Source organism: Echeneis naucrates, chromosome 5, assembly GCF_900963305.1.
Source record: "Echeneis naucrates chromosome 5, fEcheNa1.1, whole genome shotgun sequence".
Taxonomy (NCBI): Eukaryota; Metazoa; Chordata; class Actinopteri; order Carangiformes; family Echeneidae; genus Echeneis; species Echeneis naucrates.
Window position 1 is genome coordinate 1321840 of NC_042515.1, and position 26580 is coordinate 1348419.

General features: G+C 45.4%; 1 protein-coding gene across 2 annotated transcripts; it reads right to left on the reverse strand.

The window, feature by feature from the left end:
- angpt4 (angiopoietin 4) lies at window positions 1-24978 on the reverse strand. 2 transcript variants are annotated; one of them, XM_029502640.1, is made up of 11 exons: window positions 24856-24978; window positions 24049-24726; window positions 5934-6089; window positions 5736-5857; window positions 3548-3632; window positions 3277-3421; window positions 3090-3202; window positions 2815-2916; window positions 2557-2723; window positions 2256-2389; window positions 1-1798 (listed from the first exon to the last, which is right to left on the reverse strand). In XM_029502640.1, the coding sequence occupies exons 2-11, from the start codon at window positions 24421-24423 to the stop codon at window positions 1638-1640; spliced, it is 1560 nt and encodes a 519-aa protein (XP_029358500.1). In that variant the 5' UTR covers window positions 24424-24726; window positions 24856-24978; the 3' UTR covers window positions 1-1637. The 2 variants fall into 2 exon arrangements, with proteins under 2 accessions (XP_029358500.1, XP_029358499.1); XM_029502639.1 differs by having other exon boundaries at window positions 3277-3451.
- Between the last annotated feature and the right edge of the window lie 1602 nt (window positions 24979-26580).

A 26580-nucleotide genomic window follows, 5' to 3' on the forward strand; every position in this document is an offset into this window, starting at 1 on the left:
ACATTCTGCTGATTGTTTACAGTTAGTGGACAAGCTTTGCTACACATATGCAGTAAATAAAAAAAACATGTTTAAATCTGGAAAAATGTTATTTGTTAAGTTGTTAATATTTTCAGGCTCTGGAAACAGTTTCAACACCAAACAACAAACCAAACACACAAAAAAAACCCAAACTGCATCTGCACAAACATTTTCTCCTCAATAAAGTGCATTTAATGAGAGTGAAGCACAAATGATCAAGTCATCGGAGATGAGCTGAAACACTGAACTGAGAACAGATTCATCTCTATGCTGACCAACATCTACGTCAGACATCAGCTCTTACTGTATTTTTAAGGAATAGATTGATATTTTGCATAATGGCTTGTTTGCTTTGTTTGGATTTAAAAAAAAAAATCTTTATCAGTCTATATTTTTCACATTTGTTTGACTTCCTTTTATTTATTTTAATGTTCTTGGAGAGTTCAGCTCGACGTGCTTCAGAAACAAAGTTGACTTGACCACATAAATAAAACTGACTCGACTCATATCAGCAGAAACTTTGTAAACAGGCTGACAGAAGTTCCCACTGGACAGAGCCCTGCTAGCTGCCCCTGTCTCCAGTCTTTATGCTAAGCTAAGCTAACTGACAGTTGGTTGTGGTTCACATTTGTTGTACAGCTGAGTGAGGTGTCGATCTTCTCAGAAAGAAGTTCAGTGTTTGTGTTCATGTTCTCTGACTGCTCTGTTCTGAGAGAAGAACTCCTGGTTGAGAATCGATCGATCAGGATGAAATTATTGGTCACTGGAAATTTTATCAGCCAGTAAATATCAAACACACATTTCTGTCGGCGCCTTGATAACAAACAAACACACACTCAGACACAACCAGTCCAGTTTTCACATTGTGGTACCAGCAACCAGAGCTGCTACATGATGAAGATGATGATAGTGATAATAAAAAGACATAATCAGAGAACGTCCGTCTGATGTTTCTCTGCCTCAGAACGTTTGACTCTTTTTATTTTTTCAGTGTTATTTTCCACATTTACCTTTTGAAGTCTTCAGTCTCTGAAAGCTGTCGAGTTTGTTGCTCAGCAGTAAAGTTTGAAAATGTGACGATCATCCATCTACAGGTGTCATGGCTCTGTGCAGCTTCAGCGTCCTGTCCGGCCCCCCCAGGGGAGGATGACAGGAGAGTGCTCAGTAGAGTCCAGATCCCATCAGATGTGGAAGCTCCAGGACTTTCTTTTACGCCAAACAAAAGAAATGTTGATTAACTTCATGAAAACAGTTTATTGGTATCCAACCAGAAGCTGAACATCATCTGTTGACGGAGTCTTCATCAGCTGTTACGAGTCACGTCCTGGTTTCCTTCAGAGTGAAGAGCTGAGGAATCAGGGCGTTTCTGAAGTGTTCTGATTCATGAAGTGGGATCTAGCAGGAATTAAGTGCACAGACTGTTTCTAAAAGTGGACAGACTGCATTGAAGTATATGGGAAAATGTCTGTATTTCTCACTTGATTGATTACCCGCCCCAAGTCTGAATATTAGTTTCTCCAAGACTTGGAGGGTCAAACCATCTTGGTGCTGGAGCTGAGGGGTGGAGAATCCAGAAGACTGTACCAACATCAAACTGGAGGGTCCATCAGGGGTTGTTAGAAGTCGTAGGGTCGTGCCATCATGGCGGTGGAGTGCAGGGAGTAGCTGGGGCCTCTGAAGTGATGCCACTTGATCCCATTCAGCTTACGGATGTTGTGACCGATGGCGTAGTAGATCCCGTTCAGGTTGGAGAATCCACAGGCATCGAACCACCAACCTGAGGGGGTGGGGGCAAAGACAAGGGTGAGCAGAGTGAAAGGAAAGAGAGAAAAGGAAAAGGAAGGAGAAAGAGAAGGGAGTGTGAAAGGAATCAAAACAATATCTAAATTTCCTTCTTGTGTCCTTTATCGTTTCCATCCTCTTCTTCCTCCCCCTTTTCTTCTTCAGCTCTGTCAGTCGTTCTTCTCTGTAATTGCAGTGATTTTCTTCGAAGAGCTCGAAGTTTCACTGGAACGATTAACTTTAATGGCCAATGGGGGGGTGCTGTTTGTGTTGGCGGCTGGCGTTGATGGGTGTGTGTGCGTGTGTGTGTGTGCGTGACACATGTTTGAGAACAAAATGTGTTTTAGAAACAACTCTTTTCTTCAGATCTATGACATCATCAGGCTCCACCCAATGAGACCTCAGGTACAGTAGAGACAGGTTTGACCTGGATCAGGCTCCGCCCCCTTTACCTCCAGTCAGCATCAGGGCACATTTGCAGTGGTCACAGTTGTCGTTGTCCTGGTCTCGGGTGCTGAACCTGGTCCCATGTGAGGCCAAGCTGCTCTGCCTTCCTGCCGTGCCGCTGTAGCCCCTCAAGTACAACCTGAAGTGAGAGTGGCGGGTCAGGGGGGGGCAGAAAGGAGGGCAACTCTGCTCCTTTACCCCACTACGCCGCTCAATGTTTCAGTTGTTAAGATGCATCATAACAGATCGAAGGAGGGGTTAATGTGGTATACATATACCAATAATCATATGTCGTGTGTGGGTCACCTGTACTGCTGCCTCTCACTGCCCAGTGTAAAGCGGTCGTACTGGGAGTGGGCGGAGTTTCCCTCCCAGTCTCTGAGCTCCACCCTCAGGGAGTACTGACCCTGACTGGTCAGATGGTGCAGAGCTTCGTTCCCCAGCCAATGTTCCCCCAACACGTCCCCAAAACCCTGCAGACCAGGACGGAGGACGGAGCTCAGGTTAACTCTGCATGTCCTTCCACATCGTATCTTAAACTGTCCCAGGGGAGCCTGAACGCACCATCCTGTACTCGCTCCAGCTCCTCTGGAAGTCCACGCTCCCATTGAAGCGACGCTGGAAGACCGTCCACCCTCCACCGTCGGTCTCCATGTCACAGTAGACCTTCAGACAGCAGAGGCAACAACAGAAATACTTCAACACCTCACTGTCCAAAAACCAGGACCTCATCCAGAGATCCAAAAAAAGTCAGCTGTGGTGTCCAAGGTCACAGATTCAGAGATGAGGAAGATGAGTAGACAGAACACAACACAATGCAGCTGCAGGTCTGACTGTACCTGCAGTGGTTCAGTCCTGTTGCCGATGTAGATGTGATACAAACCGCTGACTGAGTGGCCGGCCTTGTAAACATCTGCACAGTCCCTCCACATCTGGCTCCTCGGAGGGGACCCTACACACACACACACAGCGAGTGAGTGAATACCAACCAAATATCTGAGCGTGCGTGTGCTTGTGGTTGTGTACCTGTAGCAGACACCATGTTAATGAGTGTGTGGACAGACTCCATCAGTAGAGCCTGCTGTCTCTGCAGAGCCGTGTTGTTGCTGCTGGCGACTCTCAGCTGTCTCTCCAGAGACTCGATGGCAGACATCTGAGTCCTGACCACAGACTGACAAACAGCTTCAGCATCAGCGCTCTTCTTTCATCCATATTTAAATAATATTTATGTAAAATAATCTGTTCTGAGGTCGAACATGGTCCTGTTATAGATAAAATGGTTGCTGGTCAGTCGTACCTGCAGCCTGTTCTTCTCCTGCCTCATGTCCTCCAGCTCTCCTCTCTGCTGAGACTCCAGCTTCTGGACTTTATTCTCCAAACGGCTGCAAGAGACAAGAACACAACAGAACGTTACCCTCACCTGCCTGATGCCCCTGCAGCAGCAGAGACACTTTCTGACCTTCACTCTCTCTGACATGGTCAAGCTTGATATCTGGACAGTGGACAGAGGCATTCTGGGAAATGTAGGAGGAGGGAATGTGTATGTCATCACTCCGTAACTCCTGGAATGCTTCATATAAACATCGGACTGCTGAATGTGAGGGTTATGCGTCCTGTCAGGGAGGAGGACACAAATCTAAACTATTAGTCCAACAAATCTGTCTGTAGCGGAGCAGAGGTTGGACCTCCTGAGTTCCTCCCTGATGTCAGAAACGCCGTAAACCAGCGAGCAGAAGATTAATAACCACAGGCCTCGTTATCTGTGCAGCTGAACCAGCAGAGCGGCTGCTGAAAATAGACCCAGCCCACAGTTAGATCAACAAGCTGCGAGCCAAATGAATGAAACCTGATGAAGGAGTGGCAGCAGCTTCACAGAGGGAGGGGGGTCTGCAAGAGGCGGGTGGGAAAATCTGTCTTCTCCTTTTAATAAGTCACAGTATGTTTGTGATGAGCGGTGTCAGAAACATCTTTCATTTAGCATAAAAAATCTGATGTTTTTAAATGAACACCCAAATTTATTTAATTATAGCCCCGCCCCTCCTTCCTGCTCTGTTTCCCTCTGAACAGAGCATCGTTTAAAAAATGAATGTTGTACTGAAGACTGTAAACTAGAGACTGAGACATTTTCCCATAGACGTCAATGCACTCTGACTTCTTTTAAGACCAGAGGAGTCGCCTCCTGATGGCCTTCAGATAGGATGGAGGTTTCAGGCAGCCCAGCAGGAGGCTGCAGATTCAGACCACCTGAGTCTGAGCTGCAGTTGTCCATAATGCTGAAATGATTTCACGCAGAAGCTGATCTGTGGTTCTGGACACCAGACTGTTTGGGGAGCCAACAGAAGTATCATCACCTGAACTAAAACTGCATCTGTGCTTCAAGTTTAAGGAAGAAAAAGGTTGAAAGAACGAAGTGAGAAGCTGTGTTCACACCTCCTGCTCTGCCTACAGGATATTTACACTTTCACACTTACTTTACATATCAGGTTCACACAAAGTGGATCCTGTTAAAGCAGCAATTTCAGGGTTTTTACACCTGAAACCAAAACCAGAAAAACCCGCACCAAATCAACCAGGACTGAAATTTCATCAACATAATTTTCACGAGCTGGCTTCTTTATGATCACGTGGACATAACACACAAGACAAAAAACTAAAAATATTAAAACTAGAGCATGCAGTCGATTAAAAGTAAAACAAAATCAGAGGCTAAAATTAACACACACTCTCTCTGTTTGTCTTTCACTGTATCTGATAGTGGAAACAGAACACGCCTGATAATTACAGCCGATGTTTCGCTGCAGCGTCAGCGTCCAACTTCACCTCATAATGAAAAACTGTGAAAATATTGTGAAAGTAAATATTGGCGCCTCGCAGCAGCAGCTGTGGCGTTAGTTCCCTCGACTGTAATTTGACATTCAAATACTCTCAGTTGTGAAACGGCCGATAAGCCTTTTCGCTCAGGTCACAGAATTATGATAAAATATTTTCAACATTCAGGCGCCTCCAGGGGAAAATCACAGAAACATGTCGATGAGGTCGTGTCACAAACACAAACTGCATCAACACAACTGAGTCTGAAACAGGGATCCAGGTTTAGACTGCCAGAAATGTAATCTAAAAGGTTCAATGGTGACTGAAGGACTTAAATCCTTTCACAGGTCACGGTTATCTGTTGGGAGCTGCAGAGAATGAAACCTTCGTTCTATCGAGGAATAACCATCAGGGGGCGACTCCAGTGGCCTCAAACAGAAGTGATGACAGGGAATCTCCTACTGACGTCGCTGGAGATGATACGATTTGACATGATAGGCCGGATCCAGGTTTCTCACCAGGAAATAAAGCAGATGAGCATCAGACACCGTTTGAGATTCTTTTTGAACTTTTATACAAAAAAACAAACAAACAAACAAGAAAAAGTGTTAAATGAAATATAAATCACAGACAAATGGCTCTTTGGACCTGAACTGAGAGTCTGGTCCTTCTACCTGTTTTTGTCTCTCAGCCGACCGATCTCGGACGTCTGCAGTAAAAGCTCCTTCTCCAGTTTGTTGGTGGACAGAGAGTTCTCCAGGAGCTGGATCTCGATCCGAGACGTGTGGTTCAGGACCTGGTGGAAGAAAACCAAGTCCAACATTCAGTGTGTGTTTAAACTGACCCGATGTCAAGGTACTGACGGTCATTACCTTGGCTTCCACCACATTGAGTTTGCGTGTCTGCTCCGCTGTGTGCGTGAGGAGGTTCGTGCCGATCTCCAACATGGCGGCCGTCTGGTTGTGGACGACGTGTGACGGGATGTTAGCGACGTCTCGTCTCAGAGTCTTCTGGACAAAGCTCTCCAACTGCAGACCAAACACATAAAAACAGGAAGTGGAGGACTTGCTGAAGGGAAAAGTGAAAGAAACACAAGAGCAGAACATACACAAACGTTTCATCATTCATCGTTCTGACCTTTAGCCTCGAGGATAAAACTAGAATTACTGCTTCAGGGTCAGACGCCTGCACCAACACTCCAAGAGGCAGGAAGTAATAAGTCTCTGCTGAATGAAATGTGAACACATCTCTTGGACACTAAAAAATAAGAATCAATAAAACTATTAATCTGGTTAAAGATCCATACAGCCTGAAGATAGACCCTCTGCAACCAGTCAGCCAATCAGAGGAGAGGATCAGACCCAGATGCTCAGCTGTGATTGGCTGAGGATCAAGTTCACCAAATCTAACGTGGAATATAAAGATGCAGGTCTCTCCATCTCTGGGAATATCAGCTGATGCCAGCTCGCACTGCCACGCCGTGACCTTTGACCTCTGACAAATAAATAATCTATCCATCCAGCCTTCTGTTGGTCCCCAGGATATCGTGGCACTGAGAAGAACAGGGAGTTGATAAATATACCACTGCACCAACAAACAGATTGGTCCCAGAGGGACGTCCAGTCACCAACCAGGCTGTTTGATGAGTCACAGGGAGGGAAAGTTCAGCCTCATCCAGCCTGGTGAGGATCACGTCTCCGAAATCAACCAAAGATGAGCTGGAGACGGATGAGAAATGGCACAGTTCACTTCCTGTAGCTCTTCTCTTCAGGAGAGAAACCGACCTGTCCACTCTAAGTGACCCACTGGAGTCAGACGTCAATCAGACCGTTCTCTGCCTCAGAGCCAGAGTCCTGCTCTTCATCTCGCTGCCCGAGACAGTGAAAAAGTTAATTTCACTGTTTTATTGTCAAGATGACATAAACAGGAGACTTTTGGAACTTAAAAGTTAAAACTTAAAACTGACTGTCAGTCCAATCACTTCCTGCTGAAAACCAAAGAACATGGAGTCTGATTCTGCGCTGACGGACGGCTCATTTTTCATGACTAACTAATCTTCCAGTTTGACCAACATCATGTTTTGATTTTATAACTGCTGATGTTATCCAGGTTGGTTGATTTTATCGTATTCATCACTCTTCATGCATGCTGACAGAACTATTACTCATTTTCACTGATCAATTACAGTTACTCAAGTGTTATTATGTTTAGTCTGCTTTAATTCAGATTAAACAAGCTTTTCCATCACAAAACTCTTTCACGAGTAGCGAGATACAAATCGCAGCACTCACAAATCCAAGTGGCTTTTTGGAGTGGTTTTTCTGAGCGAGGGGGTAAATTGGCCAGTTCTGGACCGGGGCAGAGGAAAACATGCTGTGACGCAGCAAGATGTTAATCAAATAATCAAAAGAAAACGGCTGGAAGGAGCCGGAGAGGTTCTGCCTCCTGCTCCACTTTCTGAGATAAAGCGATGAAAAGAAAAGCTTCCACCTGACGCAGGACGGTCTGGGGGGGCACACATACATATTTATATATCCATCATCTGTGTGAGAGAACGAGAAGAAACAGCAATGAGATTAATTGAAAGAAACAAGAAAATCAGTTCAGCAGGTTCTTTTTTTTGTTTGAGTCTCTGGAGACTCGATGTGCTGACTTTTTAATTGACCTTTATTTCCTGCTTAAGCTAAAGCTACACACACACAGACTGAGGGTATGCAGACAACCCCACGTACTGAGGGCTTGTTTCTGAGATGTTAACTCGAACCACATGTTGGCTTCGCTGTGATCCGGCTCTTCGTGTGACTTCACAGAGGTGGGGGGGTCTCCAAACAGCCCCGATAACATGGCTGACGCACGGGTAAGTAGCACCGACAGGAGTCTGGGGTAACAAGTGCACTGTGAGTTGCTGGAGGGTGTCGGGATCTGGCCTCTGAGGAACTGGACTGAACTGGACCACTGAGCTTCGTCAGCGCTCTTCAGAAACCTGCTGGTGATGTCACAGAGGCCCCGCCCTCAGACCTGGTCTCCTACAAAACCTCCTTTACCCAGAGACACTAAAGTCCCTCACTTTGGACATCAGGGTCGGTCCAGGATGCAGAGAGCAGTAGTTTAATAGTTTCATTTATTAAAAGCCAACAAACTGAAGCCTTGCCTGGTCCTTCAGTCCTCTGCTCCGCTGGTTCTCGCTTCTTCGCAGAGCTCGTTCTATTTCCAGTGAGTCCAGATGTTTTGGCAGCAGAACAGTCCTGAACGCCTGAGGCCTCCTTTCTGAGCTCGGCTGCACTTGACTTCTGGGTCCGTGTCCACGACCCTCCACACCTTTGATCTCCGCCTGCGTCCCGGGATGGATTTATTTTCATCTGTGCAGGGAATCACAGCATTTTTGTGTCTCTGTTTTGAACAACTGCAGTTAATGTTGTCAGGCTGAAATAGCTCCGCTGGGAGAGCGTTAGCCTGAAGATCTCCAGGTCCCTGGGTCAATCCGGGTTTCAGCGGTGACAGAATGGCTTCAAAGCATTTGAAAGTACGCATGAGATGAAGTAGGATTGTTCTCATGAAGGAGAAATAGGTAACAAACCTTTCACATTATACCTGTTTAATGGTATGAAAAGGATTCTTATATTAAGTTTGTGTGGTTGGTGGTGAAGCTGGAGCTGCTACACCCGATGAACTCAGATAGGATCCCTAAAGGTGACGTGGACAGACATTTCAACATCTCATTTCCTGGTGAAGTGGCAGAATTTTCTCCGTGGGTTGTGTTTCCTGAAGGAGCTGTGTATTCATTTCAGTCTCGCTGAAGGGCAAAGACAACATAACGGCTGTCAAGTGAAAGCCAAATCACTTGAAATGATCGTTTCTGTGAAAGAAATCAAAACTGTAAAACTGTTTTGAACACCAGATATTGAAAATCCTGTTGGGTGTTCTTCAGTTCGGGTTTATAAAGTGTTAAATCATTTGATCCCCTCCAGTATTTCACAAATAATTAGTCCACTTCTCCTGTTAAACTTTATGAACCCTTTTTAGTCTATAAAAGATAAAAATGCTTTTAGAAACATTAAATGACGATTTACTTAGTAATTTAGTCGATTTATTGAAAGATTGAAGATTTATTGAAGAACAGTGAGGAAATTCGACTGATGTACTCGGAATATTCTTAGCTGTTGCACTTTAACTGAGCAGATGAAGCTCATGAAGCTGCGCTGTTAGCCTGAAACGTTCCTTACTTCATAAAAGTGGCCTGCTGCTTTCAGTCGCTCTGCTCCGTATCCACCTTCATCCAACCTCCTGACAGGTGTTTTCTAAAACACCAGAGAACAGTAACAGTGTGATCCCGGTGCTGTCGGGAAGAACGGGGCGATTCTCACCTCGTACTGGACTGAGCAGTTTAACTCTTGGCCAATAAATCAGAGTCAGCAGTTTCATAATTTACTTCAGGGGATAATAACTACTTCAATCCAGAAAGGGAACCAGATCAGACTGGACCGCTCCAAGAATTATGTCATGGGGGCGGTCATCCATTCAGGGGGGGGTCACAGAGCCAATCATGTTGGCTGCATAACAACAAATCAGGGATTATGAAAAACAAAGAAATCTCTAAAATGGGGTAAATATTTGACTTTGTGTTCACTGGACTGTAAAGCTCTTTTTCCATCGGTCAAAAAACAAAACAAACTAACATCTGGCTTTCGTCGGCGGTGAAAAAGGCAAAGATCAGCATTTTGACCAGGTCACATGACTGCAGGGGACGCTGGTATTTATGGAGTCCACCTGAGTTCTCCTGCTGTAACGTCTCAGGTGCAGTCAGAGGCTAACAGCTCACTGTTACACTGTATGGCCCTCCATTGTATTGAAGTCTATGGGAAAATGTCCCTCCTCCTCCCTGATGAGTTTATGGTCTCCGATGTTCATTTAGCGGGAAAGAGGAGGGGTTAGGGGGCGGGGCTAATTCCAGTATGATCAACAGGCCAGATCCAGCCCCCTTTATCTACTGAGTGAAGCACCTGAGCCAAATATCTGCATGTGTGAGAGAACGTCCTCCGTCCATCAGCGGGACGTCAGGGTCACTCTGGTGTCGTTAAATCCAGGACGTCACGGTTGTTTTGGTTTCATGCAGGGACAGCAATGGAAAAATCTCCACGGGACGACATTCACTTCTCCCGTTATGTGTTTATGTTGAACGCCTGCAAAAGCTGTCACGGCTGCAAGAACCCTGTGTAAATGTTACCAAGTGCAGCATGTGCATTTCTGCAAACAAGTGTTTCTAACTTCATGTCCAGTTTATTTTTGTGCTGTAGAACACAGAGAGAAAGTAAAAACAGATGCAGCTTTAACCCTCAGCTCATTTTTTGATGCTTTTTACAGGAAAACTTAATTTATGATGGATGTAGGAGTGGGAACACAGTGGATTAGACCCAACTTAGTCCTGTTATTGTGCTCTTACAGGACGCCAACATGAGAACTCATGGGCCAAACACAAACAAAGCAATAAAATGTACCAAGTTCAAATTAAATCTTCTCGGTGTTACAGATGGTTCTCCTTCAGTCTGCAGCCAGAAAAGGATGATGGACACTAACGAACTCAACACAAACTTTGCCTTCACCTTAATGCAATGAGGGCGTGGCTACCAGATGATTGACAAACTGTGTCACAAAGATGGCCGACGCCCAGATTACGAACTGGAAACTTTAAAATAAAAGCTCAGAAACTAAAGGGGCAGTTAAGAGTCTGATTTTCTAAAGATCATAGATGGATCTCCTCCTGAAGTTGTTTTATTTTGAAACATCACTGATGTAAATGGAACAGGAAATGAAAAGTGAGTTCGAGGAAAATAGATCAACTGCTCTGAAATAAATATTTAGATGTCCAGAAAAGATTAAAAAAAGTTTGTTATTCTTTGTTGTGTCACTGAATACTTAAGTCTAATGACCCATCTGTTGTGTGTTTCATCCCCAACACTGACAGTCTGACACAACTCAGAGTGAGTCTGTGCGTGTTAGTGTCTCAACTACAGTCCCACAAACGAGCAGCGACAAACATCTCAATCATCTCCACAATCAGGACCAGATGGGAAACAGCGTGTGTGTGTGTGTTTTGTATGATTAAGAAAGAACTTGCGCACATTCAAACACAAATGTAGAACTACTCTCAACAATCAGCTGTTTGTGTGTGTCTTTACGAACATTATCAGGTTTCAGGACTGCTGATCAGACGATCGATCACATGACTGATGGTCATTAAACAGAAGGAATGTTTCAGACTTCAGCTTCAGAGACAGTCAGTGAACGAGAAAATCTTCACTTTTATTTTAGTTATTTTTGTCCAAACATGTCCTGCATCAACAAAGTAAACCAACACTGGCCAGGTTTTGCTCAGAGTCCACTGGGTCACCCCATATTTCCTTCACAACAACCCTGGATCTGAGTTTATTACCTATGCTGTGTTTAATACGAATGACCTCTGTTGTCATGGCGCCGTGTTTGAACAGACGGCGCTGGGCGGACGGGTCGAGTAATATGGAGAACTTTTATAATGCCAGGCGTCAGACGCTGCCAAGATGGTGACAGTGGAGCAGAAGTCAGAATCAGTCAACTTATTCCAGTTTGTCTTTTATCAGGTGTCTTCGCTGGAGTCACATGATGCAGAAACACGAACGGGGAAACATCAGGTTCATGGATTCGCTGTGTTCTGTTCATTTTCGTATGCCGTCCATCTTACTCTCCCTCTCGCTCCTCCGTCCCTCCTGCTTTTCCTCATCATTACCTCCCGCAGGAGCCTTTCAAACATCTGATACCATCAGAGTTTTGGTTTTGACTACCTGCCATCCCCAAAGAGCCGACGACGGAGAGCAAGTTTGGACTTGACTGGTTTTCGGGCTGATAAAGGCGGAATGTTTGAGTCCCTGTAGAGGCTGTGGTGTTTGGCCTCAGGCCAGCATGTGTGTGTGTTTGCAGAGAGAAGAATGAGAACAAGAAGAGATTTTCCAAGAAGCTCAGTGAGGTTGTGGTCAGTTTGGCTCTCGGCCACGAGTCACTGGGAATCTCTCCCTCTTTTCTTCCCTCCATTCGCTCACACCTCCTCACTTTCATCTGTTATTCATCTGATATCTCGCCCTCCATCTTTAGATTCCCTCACACGTCCACCACTCTCTCCTCTCCTCCTCCTCTCCCTCCTTCTTCATCTCTGTCCTCCCTTTGCCCTCCACTGCTCAACTTCTCCCCGTGCCAACTCACAGCTGTGGAGTGATGAACGGCTCTTTAAACTGGGAAACACACACACACACACAGAGTGTTTCATCGTCCTGCTGATAACAGCCTGTCTGCTCCGATAACAGATCTGTCGGCCTTTTGGAAAGAAGATTCATTTCACTTTCAGTCTCTCTCTGTTTCCTCTTCTTGTCTATTTGTCATCTGATGTGTCTCAACCTCTGGCTCTGGGCCCCAGATGCAGCCCGACAGAAAGGGGGGTCCCTTCAGTTGTTTTAAATAGAAATGTTAATTCAGAGTTCTCAGTTATTTAATGACAGCGAAAGAAGAAACCGTCAGCAGTTTGACTCCTTTTGACTTCACAGTCCTAAAGTGTGTAACGGTCGTTTTGGGAGAGAAATCAGAGGACAAAAAAAGAGCCTGATGATGAGAGGAGGAAGATGAAGTGTGATTGAAACTCAGGTAAAACGAGAAGACTTTAACATACAAAAGAAAACGATCTGAAGCTCCGTCCTGGTCTGATCTAGAATCTCATAACAGGTAAACAGACTCTGCCCTTCAGAGTCAGTGACAAAGAACCTCACACATGTATTTGGAACAAATGAATGTGAATATGGACTGAGCTGCAGGAGGCTCCGTCTGGGTCACTTTGGTATTTCTGGTTCGTGTCTGGGCTCGGAGACGTTACAGCAGCAGAGAAGGAAAAAACAACGAGGTGATGACGTCAATACGAGGATTATTTTCATGAAATGAGTAAATGAGTTGTTTGCTTCTAAAGTGACACTGTGATGATGCTGTCAGAGGCCTCAGAGACGCAGAGCTGTTTTCAGTATTAAATTCAAACACTGATTTAATTGTGTGTTTTCCAGTTAAATGTCGGCAGTTATCAGCCTGCTAACTATCAAACGCTGGAGGCCGAAGATCAGGTCAGTTAAAGAGACTCAACTGAAACCTCAGACACAACAGGAAGTCATAACTTTTGGCTCGTGGTGCATTCAGACATTAGGTATGTGAGCATGAGTTCAGATGAAGAGGAATCGGACTGAGAATCAAACCTCAAAGGAACTTTTTCTCGACTGGTTTGATTAAAGCATCGAGGGTTTCCCAGTTTGTTTAACCAGACAGAAGCCGATGGCTCGATGGCGGTCAGGTCCAAACGGCAGCGTCTAACTGATGCTTTTATCGTGTGACACTCCCGCTGTGTCCAACTTCCTGTGCAGGGCTTAGAAAATAAAAGCTTTTTTTTTAAATGGCATTTCAAAGTAAATCTCACCGATGTGGTTGACGTGTGTGGTCAGCTGCAGAGCTGTGAGTGTGTGTGTTTAATGTGAACTGGTGGCTGTAAAACTGTCGGTGAAATATGTTAAAGAAAAACAGCAGATTTGGCAGCTGGTGCTTTTCAAATGATCCGATTCAACACCGTACATATTGATCTATTTTGAAACAGAAACCATGTTACCCACAATGCACCAGGTCTCCTAGCAGGACTGACTAGGAGAGACTGTGAGGAGCTAACTAGGGCAGATCAGTGACCCAGAGGAGAAAACTGTCTTACAAATGGACACATTCTGGATGGATTAACTCTATGAAGTGAATCCACTTCCAAACATCAGCTGATCTTTAAGTTTTTACTCCTCCTTCTTCCTGTTTCCTCCTTAAACTGCAGAATCAGCTGATCTGTCCGACATGAAACTGACTTCAGTGATAAACTGATCAGACTCTCCGTCCGTTCTCATCCTCCATCTTTGACAGTGACGTCTGGAGTCACGTCTCCACATCGGACGCTCTCCCTGTCTGTTGTTTCTTCATAGGAGGGAACTCGGAGTAAAAAACCCCCCAACAACCTCATCTTCTCTGTCCTTAAGTTGTAATTACTCAGAGACGCAGGGTTGAGGCCATGTTTGATTGCGCCAGCAGATTCCAGCCGATTAATTACGTGTTATCATAAAGTTCGAACTGAGCCTGAAGTGGATTTTCTGTTTTCTTTGCAATTCAGATGGTGCTGGCTTCCCCCAAACTGGGCCTGAGTGCTGTGACCCGGTGGCTCAGAGGGAAAGAGCAGCGCTGGGCCAAGAGGAGAGATTCCTCTCTCAGGCTCACATAAACAAACACAAAGCACAGAGTCAAAGAAAATACTCACAAGTAACAAGTTATTTCACCTCGGTGAGAAATTACTCAACTGAACTCATCTGAAAAAACTACAGAGCAAAGTCTACAGAGCTCCACAAAAGCCTTGAAATGAAAGCTTTTCCATGACGGACTGTAATCAAAGGTCCACTGATCTGAACAACTGAGTGGAATTAACGCTAAAAAACAGAGCTCTGCCTTTGTTCTGGTCGTGCCTGACGTGATGTTTGGTCAGGTTGAGTTCACAGAAACTGATGTTGAGGTGGATCTAGTTTGTTTTTGCTGCTGTGTAACGGCTCAACGTTGATCAGCCGGTCCCGTGGACGGTGTGAATCAGCTGTGTGGTCGTGACTCCGGCCTCCTGCTCAGTTGTTGGGTGCTGCAGGTTTATTTGTGATGCTGTAAAGGTCTCACTGTGTTAAACTGAAAAAACAAACGGCGGTGAGCTGACGATGTGCCGGCTCAGATGTTGGTACAGAAACACAGCTGCTGCACCAAACTACAGCAGCACATCACTTTGGTGGCTCATCCACCAATACTCCAACTGTGTGGATTCCAAATAAACAGAATCAGAATCCCACTGGTTACCTGCTGGCGTCAGACTGGGATGTCCTTCTTAACTTGGGCCAGAGCGACTGGTGATTTGGTTTGTTCGACCTCCAGTGGAAGTGTCCAACATGTTGAAAAACAACAAGAGTCCGAGCTGATCCTGCTGAAATATCCGTCCTCACAGCTGAAGTTCTCCTCAGTTGGAGGCAGTCTGGTCCAGGTTCTGGTGGTTCACCTGGTGCAGTGGTCAGGTTGAGCCTCCTTTTGATGCTTCGTTATTTATCAGCCCTGATATTTTGGTTGTGTTGGGTTATAGCTAAGAAGACGAAACAGTGCGGGGTCTCAGGAGGACCCACAGAGGGAGGGGACCGGTTTACAGTGGCCCCCGTTGGCGTGTGAGGTGAGGGGGGGGGCACACTTCAAAGTAAAGGATGGTAAAGTGTCGCCCATGTCTCCGTGTGTCTCTGGTTGAACACATTGCTCATGTTGGCTGTTTGAAAACACGCCTGTTCCTGGAAGAATTGCAGTCAGACTAAATAACGTTTGATCCCTGAACCTCAGGGGTTCGGTGGTGGAACCGTCCACCCTCCGCCGCCTCCAAACCTTGGCTGAAATATATTTAGGTGTTGCCATTCACCTTCTGCACAACGTCAACTTAACACAACATTTTCTTTGGACCAGACAGATGAAGACATTTTGAAATGTTTATCACTCGACCCCCTGAGAAAACCAAAGTAATGGCAAAATAATGGTTTCCAATCCCGCCCCAGTGTGTCTGCAGGCTGTGTGTTTGTGGGTGTGTAGCTGTGTTGTGTCAAAGTGTCGGGGTGTTCGCTCACAACCGAACATGTGCTCAAACTGCAGACCGTGATGGAGGTTCAGACCAGAAGCTGCTGACACCTGGTCGATCTTCAAACATACGTGTACGTAGACGGATCAGCTGGAACATGATGACCGCTGACAGCAACGGGCTGTGCCAAAAAAATCGATTTACTACGATTCAGAATCGGCTTAAAATCAAAAAAATTAAAAGAAAAATAAAACAAATCCGCACACTGTCTGCCTCCATTTTGTATGCGGGACGTCCTGACGTCACGTTCTAGTCTTTGGGGTCTCCGGTCTGGTCCGGTCCGGTCTCTGGTCCGGTCTGGTCCGGTCTCTGGTCCGGTCTGTTCTGATCTCTGGTCTCTGGTCCGGTCTGGTCTCTGGTCTCTGGTCCGGTCTGGTCTGGTCTCTGGTCCGGTCTGTTCTGGTCTCTGGTCTGGTCTGGTCTCTGGTCCGGTCTGGTCCAGTCCGGTCTGGTGTCTGGTGTCTGGTCTCTGGTCCGGTCCGGTCTGGTCTCTGGTCTCTGGTCCAGTCTGGTCTCTGGTCTCTGGTCCAGCCCGTTCTCTGGTCCGGTCTGGTCTCTGGTCTCTGGTCCGGTCTGGTCTCTGGTCTCTGGTCCGGTCTGGTCCAGTCCGGTCTGGTCTCTGGTCTCTGGTCCAGCCCGTTCTCTGGTCCGGTCTGGTCTCTGGTCTCTGGTCCGGTCTGGTCTCTGGTCTCTGGTCCAGTCTGGTCCAGTCCGGTCTGGTCCAGTCCGGTCTGGTCTGTGGTCTCTGGTCTCTGGTCCGGTCTGGTCCAGTCCGGTCTGGTCTGTGGTCTCTGGTCCGGCCCAGTCTCTGGTCCGGTCTGGTCTCTGGTCTCCGGTCCGGCCCAGTCTCTGGTCCGGTCTGGTCTCTGGTCTCCGGTCCGGTCTCGTCCAGTCCGGTCTGGTGTCTGGTGTCTGGTCTCTGGTCCGGTCCGGTCTGGTCTCTGGTCCAGTCTGGTCTCTGGTCTCTGGTCCGGCCCAGTCTCTGGTCCGGTCTGGTCTCTGGTCTCCGGTCCGGCCCGGTCTGGGCGGTCACCATTCCTTGCTGTAGCCCGGTCCATTACTCAGTCTAGTCGTGGACTGCAGACTCGGTTCCACAGCTCTGGAGCAGCCAGCTTTTTGGTTGCTGCCCTTTAGAGACGTGTGAGTGACGTCACAGAACCAAACATCTGGACTTTGGATCTCGGGCCTCTCCATTCACTTCTGGTCTTTATTCAGCGGCCTCCTTTCCCGCTGTGATCTCCCAGCTCGTCTCTGTTTTATCATTCTTCACATCATTATGGCTTATTTTCAGAATTGGGCCCAAAGAAAGCTGAATGAAAGCAGAGCTGGCTGCTGCATCGTCAGACGGCACGTAGCGCTAAGTAGCCTGAATGGATGGTGGCAGCCTGAGCGCTCGACGACAGGTTGAATAATCGTTACAAACACAGACGGCACGTACTGCGCTACCCCAAGAACACAAACACTCTCCAAAAGATGTCAGTGATTAAATATCAGTGTCCATCTTCGGCTGTGTTTGTGTGGTTCCAGCTTTTTGTTTGTATACTATTACACACTATGACTGATTGTCGCTTGTTCTATTTGGCCTGAGGCAGAAAGCAAAATCACTTTGGTTCTGCTGCTAATCGAGATGAAATATCAGAAGATCCGTGTTTGACTTGGCCACCTGTCCTGGCAGCAGACGCAGACTGAGTCCAGAGCGTCTCGATCCACTTTAAAAAGTGGCCTCTTAATGCTGACACCAGATCAGCACACAGTGTGTGAGTGTTTTCAGCTCTGCAGATTTATGATTTATTATCATTATTATTATGAATAATAAACCTAAATAAGAGCTAAATAAATAGAAAAAGTTAACGGAGGTGTTCTTCAACAACCAGCTGCTGCCTTTCACACCTTCTACTGCGGCTCTCATCAGCAGCTCCTGCTTCAGAGGCCTGCAGGTGGACTGGACATCTCCGGAGTGTGGGTTTGTTTCTGCTCCAGCTGTTATGCTGACAGCAGCCTTTCTCTGGGAAAAACTAAGTGACAAATGAACAGTAAATATGGACGTCCAGAGGGAATCAGCTGATTAGAGGGGACGATGTGTGTGCGGTGTGTGAGCATACACAATGTGGATTCACGTTGTTGGAGCACGTGTTTTCATACATGTGTGTAATCATAGTCATTCAATAGATCAGCTGATTAGAAGAAAAGTGTGTGTTTGTGTAACGTATCTCAGTATCTGGGTTTACTTACACATCATTAAAAGGTCTCAGAGACTTTAGAAAATCAGAGAGACAAAAAGCAGCTGCACAACACAACATAACAAATCTGAAATCATGTTATGGATTTCTCCATGAACACACACACACACTCTGGTTTACGGGTCTCTGTCCGAGTCCGAAACATGAACCAACACTGAGGATCTGAAGTCCTTCTCATGTGAGAAACTGTTCTGGTCTCTGGAGCCAGTTTCCTCCTTAACTCAACTAAAAACTGAAAACATGTTAATAAAGATTAAAGTTCTGTTCATTGACTTTATTTTATCCACGTTAGCTCTAATTAGCTGCTAACAGTGTCTGTATTAGCTGACCTAGCTGATTAAGTAAGCAGTTTTCGGCTTCAGAGAATGAACGTGTTCACTTGACGTGATAATATGATGATGAATGAATCGTTCAGAGCCACACGGTGTTCAGGCTGCTGTTTATCAAATGTGTGAAAGCAGCTGATAAATGTTTAACGGGCTCTAATGAACTGGTTAAACTCTCAGAGCTGCATGTCTGCAGCCTCAGCATTAGTCTCCTCCTCCAGTGCCTCTTGTTTCCTCTTCGTTGTGCGCAGTGATTTACGGGGAAACGTGTCGTTCTCTGTTTCATTCTTCTGTTTTCGTTCTGGTCTGTTTCACACACAGACTCACACTTGGATAGATTTCATAATGAAACCTGATACTTTGATACGTTCTCATCTATCTTCCTCCATCATCATCTCCATTGAAGCTTCATCTCTTCAGACTGAAATATCACAACTGTCACTAAAGATTTATTTCTCAGCTTCAAAAACAGATAAATGCCTCAAACAAAAACCTGCCCAGACCTAAAAAATTGGCATCCTGAAAACGATGTGATTATAAACTTTGTGTCGACGTCTCGTTTGGTCTTTGAGGGTTAATGTTGTACATGAGTCAGAAAGTGAATCTGAAAATAAACATTTGGTGAAAAACATCCAACCAGATGCCAAATATTTATAATGTGAAGAATTCAGTATAAATTATTGCCTTTTTAAAATTCTAATTCAGCAGGACCATCTGGATCATTATGAGGATTTCAAAGTAAAAGCCTCAGTTGTCTTTGTCCTTTCAGCAGCTGGTCAGATTCAGTGTGTTGATAAAAAGTGCCGTAATCAGCTGCAGAGATACAGAAGGCCGACCTGGCTCCCACTAAAAAGAGAATTCTGTAAAGCCGGATAGTTTCCTTTTTATGGGGCAGTTAAAGGTCCAGAAATCAGCCTGAAAAGAACCACATGTGGTCAGAGAGCAGCTGCACAGAGGATAAAAATCCAGGAGGTGAACAGTGTTTCTGTGAATGATGCCTGTCTATACAACAGCCACACAAACACAATCTTCCACTCTTGACCACAAACACTTCCTGCTGTTTAAGCTCACATCATTTGATGGAGTCATTTTTATCTCGTCTCATCAAGTTAACAATAAAACCTCAAAATGTTTTATTTTATGGTTATCACATTTCCGCTCCACTGGATCCAGATGAGTCCAGCAGCTCTGAGACTGCAGATCTCCACAAACACAAAAAAACAGCCCGCTGTGATAAACCATTTCCTCCACTGGACAAGAAAACGGGCAAACTGACCCATCCTGACTGATCCCAGACACAAAAACGGGCACAGACCAGAACATCGGAGGAATCAGACTGACTAACACCTGACAGTGTGTCTCTATGAAGGACAGATAAGAGACAAACTAAAGCTGGTCCAAGGTGTTCATGATCAGGATGTTTCTAAGAACAGGACATTTTTAACCTTAGCCTGACCGAGAACCAACACAAAAAGTCAATTTCCTCTAAAAGGCGGTGCGGTGACAAAACTCAACCTCCCGTCTGACTATGAGTCTGCAGAGCGAAGCTAACGCTGACCCCATCAAAAGTTTTTTCAGGTTCCAAAAACCAAGACAGCTGACAGCTGACAGACGAGGGCCTCAGGACTGTGAGAGGAAAACGGAGAGCATACACAGGGGACATAACGAACACAACTGGGCTTCGGCTGCGTTGCATTACGTCCAGGTGTGTTCCATTCAACTGTTGGCCAGATATGACTTTGACCTGGACGAAGGAGAATATGCAGAGGCAGACAAAGAGGACGGAAATCAAACGATTGGCTGAAATGTTTACTGATCATCTCTTCCACCCACCGATGAGCTGCCCCCTTCCTGTGACTCATCCCCTCCCAAACATGACGCCGGCTGCGATGAGTACGAAAACGTTTGTGTAAATGTGATGTCGCCTGTTCTGACAAACAAATCGTTGTTTCCTTTTATTTTATTAGCTAACTGTTACATTTCCCTATATGTATTTTAATGTCTATTATATTTAACTTTGAAAAGAAACCTGCAGCATGTAAATGTTACTGATGGTTTGTTTTATAAAACACTTGGTTTTTCTGTAATTCAATTATAATAAACATTCACCAGCTACAGTGTTTTTTGTGCCATAAACATGTTACTGATGAGGCACATATGAACATATCACTTAAAGTTAATTAGAATATTTCCACCACATGAAAATTGGTATTCCCATAAAAAGCAGAACATTCAGTTCTCAGCTGAGGAAGTTTTTTTTCTGATCCTGCAGTGATTAAAAGTCAGTTTGGTTAAAATCCTCCTTTCTTCGTCTTATCCTGACAGATTTGAGTGTTTTTCTTTCTCTTTGTTTCTGTTCAGCAGGTTATCGTGGAAACAACCTCTGGCCACATCAAAGCGTCGTACCGAAGTAGCAGCAGATGATGTGATCTGACTACAGTAGCTTTCCTGTCCCTCTCCGGGTCGCTCCGGCACAGGTCCATTTGAAGTCAGTCATTTGGCAGAAAGCTAAACAAGCCCCCTGTTAACGACTCCACTTACTGCTGTTTACAGAGCGACTCTCTCAGAGACCACCAAACTGCTGCTGAGGCCTCGCTGCCCCGTGAAACCAGAGAATCACAGCCACCGGTGAAACTGGAGAAAGACTCACTGGCACTTTGGCCTGATGTGAGGAACAGAAACAGACTTGTGTAATCATGAACATGTGGATGTGATTTGAAGCGACTTTCAGCTGCAGATTGATCGAAATTCACTGAATTTACAGATCTGCTCTGATGATGGTGATGATGGTTAGCAAACCTCAGGAAACACGTCAGACTGCATCCTGAACTGCTTCTCGTCAGCGCTAACGTCGACCGTCCAGCGGTGCCTCACCTGATGGTTCCGCTCAGCGCTCAGGTCACAGCTGTTGGGTTGCTCCATCGTCCTGACCGGAGCGAAGGAGCCCGACTCTAACGTGATTTGTGACTTCCTGCGCTGAGGGAAAACATTTGCCACCAGTGACCACACGAGAAACGCAAATATTGGGAAGAATTTGAACATGATTCTGCTGTCTCTTTTTACTGCGGCCTGACACGACACAGCTGTTTGTTCCAGGACTGTTGAGAAAGTTAGGAGGACGACGACTTCTGCTGTCCACAAAAGACACAAAACAGCTGAAACTCACAGAAAATCAATCAGCGTCCTTTTCGTTCCTTATTAAATGTTTTTCAAGCGAAAAAAACCGAAACTGTCTTGTTCAAGTTTCTCTTTTCTTTTCCTTTCTGACGTTTTGTGCACTCTCGATTGCTGATATTACAACGGTGGCTGGAGCTTTTCAGGAAAAGTGAAATACATGAATTGGTACGGGATTTAATTCACTTTCACCTCAAAAAGCCTTAAAATGCTTTGATGCAGCGACTGAAGAAGGAGGAGAGAGATAACAGCGACAAAGACAAAACGAGGAGACGTCGTTATCTTTTGTCTGAATTGAATTAAAGCTCTGATGAGACGATGCTGACAAACTGGACTGATGTTTTGGGCTCAGAGGACGATTAGATTTTGAGAAACGACTCTGACTGAACTCCGGAGGTGAAAGGTTAAAGGTCAGGTGTCTCTCCTGCCGGGTGCTGCAGACCTCAGTGTGGGTGGTTCACAGTGACTCTGCTCTCTGAGTTTTCATCTAAAGAAGCTCTGGAATCAGACTTTGCAGATCTTTCTTCAGGGGTTCAGTCCTTCATCCTTCCCCACAGAGAAAATCATGTAAAGATCAAAACCCGCCAGCTGAAGTGAAAACAAGCTGCAGCTCCACATTTTCACTCTCAAGATGGAAACAGTTACATTTGAACATTTGAATTGTAAAACTGTAAAACAAAAGACAGAGTTATGTGTTTAAAATGTGAATGTGCTGTATTTTGATATCTTTTGTAGAACTGGAGTGATTAAAACTCAAACAATAAGTTATTGGCCTTTAAATTTTCAAAGTAAATGTGGTTCAGTCGAATGTTATATCATGTTATGTTTTATTTCTTCTAATTTGAATGATTCATTCAACATCTAAACGAGCCTGGACCAAGAGTTGAAACCTCCTATTTAAAGTTTGTCCAACACGGAGAGTTAAATCAGCTCGTGTAAATTCAACCACTCTGATTTCATTTGTGTTGTTGGAAACTGATTTGGTACATCAGTTATTTATGAATCAGCGGTTCATTGACTTCTCTTCATCTCCATCTGTAAGCTGAGACGTCTCCACACCACCATCAACAAAGTGAGATGAAGCTCCTTGATTAAGTTAGAAACAGATGCAGCCACGTTATACAATCATCTTCAGGGTGCACGTTCAAGCTCAGTGCAGGAATTTAACCTAGAATTTCAAATAATGAACATGTCAGCTCTGTGGGAGTCGTGACGGATTTAGAAAGATAAATAACTCAGCTGTTCCTCCTGTGAGACTTCTGACACACACACATTATTCACACTCTCAGTCTTCTGTAACGTTTATACGGTGCTAATGATGATGAATGACAACTCCCCACACAGACGCCTTCCCAAATCTGATTTCATGAATCAACATCACCTGCTGCACTGAAATCACCTCAGTCTGCACGTCAGCAGAGCTGGACTGATGCTCTCTGAGTGTGGACGTGGAGAACAGGTTCCCGGGCCTCGGCCATCGTCCAAACGGAGCTAAATCTGTCGTTAAAACGAAGAAAACGCTCCTCCCGTGATGGCCTCACCTTCCACACATCAATTTCAGTGACACGCCTTCAAAAAACGACTCATCTAGTTTTAACAGGACAATTGAATGAAGACTGTGAAAGTTTACTGTCGTCATAGAAACAAGTTCTGTTCTTAACAAGCGAGGGTGGATGCAACACGCCATCTCTAAAGAAAACATATATGAACACAAACAGTCGCAATATCAACAACCTGAAGGGGACGACAAGAGAACTTCAGACCAATTAACATCCAGACACACAAATACAAATACAAATATAAACACACAGGGATGAATAACTCAATGAATGCCAAAACGCAAAAAGAACATGATTTTAGTTTTCATTGATTTATTTATATTTTTGTCGCTCGTCGCTGACCTGGTGTCGGTTCTATTATGTGAACGTTTCACTCAGGAAATACAACAGAAAAGCTGAAGCTTAACAGGCAGAGAACGATGTGTTTGTCCTGTGAAGTCTGAGCTGTGCTGAATCAGATGGGAGAATTACAGTCTGTGAGGAGGAAACACTCACTGCTTCTCCTGATTGAAACCAGCTGCCACTCATCCACAGTCATAAGCCCAAACTTTGATCGGAGCCACAAACTGAGCTGCAAAACCTCGAAACAACAACACACACTGTACTATATCGCTTATGGGGACGTTTCCTGGCATCACACAACACAAACATTAACCTTTACCCATGACCTTCCACTAATTTTAACTGCTGACCCAAAAACTTGCTTTTTCCCAGCTGGGATTTTAGTCATCAATTGGACAATCTGTCCCAAATTAACTGCTCGTTAGGCTGAAATTTCTCTGCAAAAGCAGCACAAACAAACATACACAACTGCTGGAGTGTTGTGTTGTGCAGTCAGAACACTGGTCCATGTATTGTTGCTGATGCATCTGAACATTCACGAGCAGCTGTCCAAACTGGTGCTTTCTCCAGAGGAGTATGAAAGATACGAGAACACAAGGGGCCCGTCGGTCTCTTACCTTCTGCAGCCACTGTGTGTTGTTCTCCATTGTGTTCTCCAGGTGCTGCAGCTTCTGGGTCGGCCAGTCGCCGTCCATCGTTGGCGAGTCTCTTTGCACGACGCTGGTCCTGCTGCGAGCGGAACCATATTGCTCAGTCGATCCTGCAGCCTGGCAGCCATCGAGCTCTGGGAGGATGAAGGTGTAGCTGCACTGGCCATGTTGGATGCGGTGGTACCTCTTTTTCTTCTCTGCACCTCCTCCTCCTCCTCTCCTCTGGCTCCGTCCGACTCCTCCTCGCTCTGAGCTCGTGACACTGGCTGAATCAGCTACGACTGCAAAGGTCCAGAGCAGCAGGAGGACCAGAAACCACCAGCTGAGATTTACACCCTGCATGACGCTCCTTAGTACCAAAGGTTTTTCTCTCAGTGTGAAGAGGGTCAAGAGAAGCTCGTTCACGCTTTGACCCCAATTCACTTTATGAAAACATCTGTGTGGATGATGCGTCTGCACCCACCACTCAATGCATGAGCTCTGACTCTGCTCCAAGTCTGTTGGGCTTCTCTCTCAGAGCGTCTCCTGAAACACAGCCAGATGTCAACACCTGGGATCCACCACCTTCTTTCCTCTGTCTGTGTTCGTCACGCCGATGAAGGTGTTTCAGGATGGTCTCACCTCTGTGCTGGCCAAATGGAAAGGCTAACAAGATGAAAGAGAGAGAGGGAAAAAGAAGTAAAAATTATTTGAGGATTGGGGCGTGATGATGAAAATGAGCTAATTCAGAGAATAAAAGAGATGTTTAACACACAAAATGAAACAAAAACTAACACGGGGCTCTCAATCCTCAAATGTCCAGCAATCAAAAAACAAAGACCAGAGTAAAAACACAATCTCTTTTCTTTCCCATCCTGTTCTGGTGGCTCCAGTTTCAGAAGTGGCCGTAGAGAAAAGCCTCTGCCCCCTTCTTATCTGGGACTGGCTGAGTAAAGGAGGAATGAGTGAGGGAGGGGAGAGGGGGAGGAGGAGAGGGAGGAGTGGAGGGACAGGAGACCTGAGGGAGGTCTATTAGCGTGGCCTCTCTATTTGTGGGCTGAGAGGAAAGAAAGGCAGCAAGGAAGGAGGGAATGAGTGGCATCCAGAAAAAGTAGAAAGGGGAAGATTAAGTGGGTGAAAAAAGAAGGCTGGGGGCTGAAAAGATAAGAGAAATGGACGATGACTGGAAAAGAGGGCAGATAGAAGAAGAAAGAGGTCTGAACCAGGTTTTCTGCTCTGATCTTTCCTCCTGACTGGTCCCAGGGCCTTGTATGGTCACACAACTGAGTCAGCACCTCCGTCCGGCTCTGGGGCATCATGGGAGACGGCCTGAGGTAGACCGTAAGCTTGGCTTCTGCCTCGGTAACCTCACATCTGTCCAGCTGTTCTGCTCTCCCCATTACAGACAGATGACTCAGCCTGATGAAAGACGTGGCGGGACGACCTGAGATGTCACTGATGGCATTTATTTGGTGTAATGAAATCTTTACCTCTGCAGATAAAGGAGAGCGTGACATGATGGAGCTGACCCTGCAGCTGGTCTGACCCGGGCCCACTGTTACGGCGGCGCTGTCCTTTGGGGGAAACAGAGAGGTCACAAAGTGGACGGCTTCTGCTCCACCCAGAGCTCATTCTCATGGCTACAAAGTCCCGCCGAGTGCATGTTTCACATGCGTTAGTGATAACCTGACGTGACACTCAAAATACAGACAAACAAAGCTAATGCAACTCGACGATATAAGAATTGTCAGGATGATTCAGAAAAATTAGTCAGAAATTGATTCATGATGATGAAATTCAACTCTGTTTTTTAGAACGTGTTTCTATAGCAACTAAACAGCAGCAGAAAATATGTTTTGTCAAAACGTTGCAAAGACAAATATTGGCTTTTGGATCTGACGAGTCACAAAAACATGTCGCTGATCATATTGGTGAGTCCTGGTTTTGCTCAGACTCGTACAGGTCCTGGTTCAGGTTAGAGGAAGATCCTGATCTGGTTTAGTAAAAAAAAAAAGGTTCACACAATTTCAACTTCAGGATCTCAAGATGTGATCTATCAACCTGAACGCACAGTCCAGGTCTGAAAAGAGTCCTAAACCCGTGTTCGTTCTGCTGACCATCAGGAGTCGACTCCACTGACTGTAGAAAGAGGCCAGATGTATTGAAGTCTATGGGAAAATGTCCCTGCACCAGTAAATGTTCTCCTGATGACTTTATGGTCTCAGTCACTAAAACCACAAAAATCTTTTTTTTTTTTTTTCTGGTTTAAAGATGGGCTCGAGGCTTGAGATGCTGTTGATCTGATTCGGGTTTCTCAAATATCAGATGAACTTCAGCCAAAGTTTTACGTTTTTGTGTTGGAAAATAAAGTGTGAGCTGTTGAAACGCGTCTGGAGGAACTTTAACTAAAACAGGACTCATTGTTGGAACATTCAGCCATGTTGGTAGAAAATGTGATGGGGAGGACCAGCCTTGTTTCTATTCACATTTTAGCTGAATTTTAAATCAACTTATCTTATA

Bases quoted from the DNA above. Each gene is read 5' to 3' on its own strand.
- angpt4 (XM_029502639.1), bottom strand. From the start codon at position 24,423: ATGCAGGGTGTAAATCTCAGCTGGTGGTTTCTGGTCCTCCTGCTGCTC. The intron at 3,452-3,547 runs GTACGACTGACC...TATGGATGAAAG, and splicing joins AGGAGAAGAACAGGCTGCAG to AAGAGCGCTGATGCTGAAGC. The intron at 2,724-2,814 runs GTGCGTTCAGGC...CCTGGTCTGCAG, and splicing joins GCTGGAGCGAGTACAGGATG to GGTTTTGGGGACGTGTTGGG.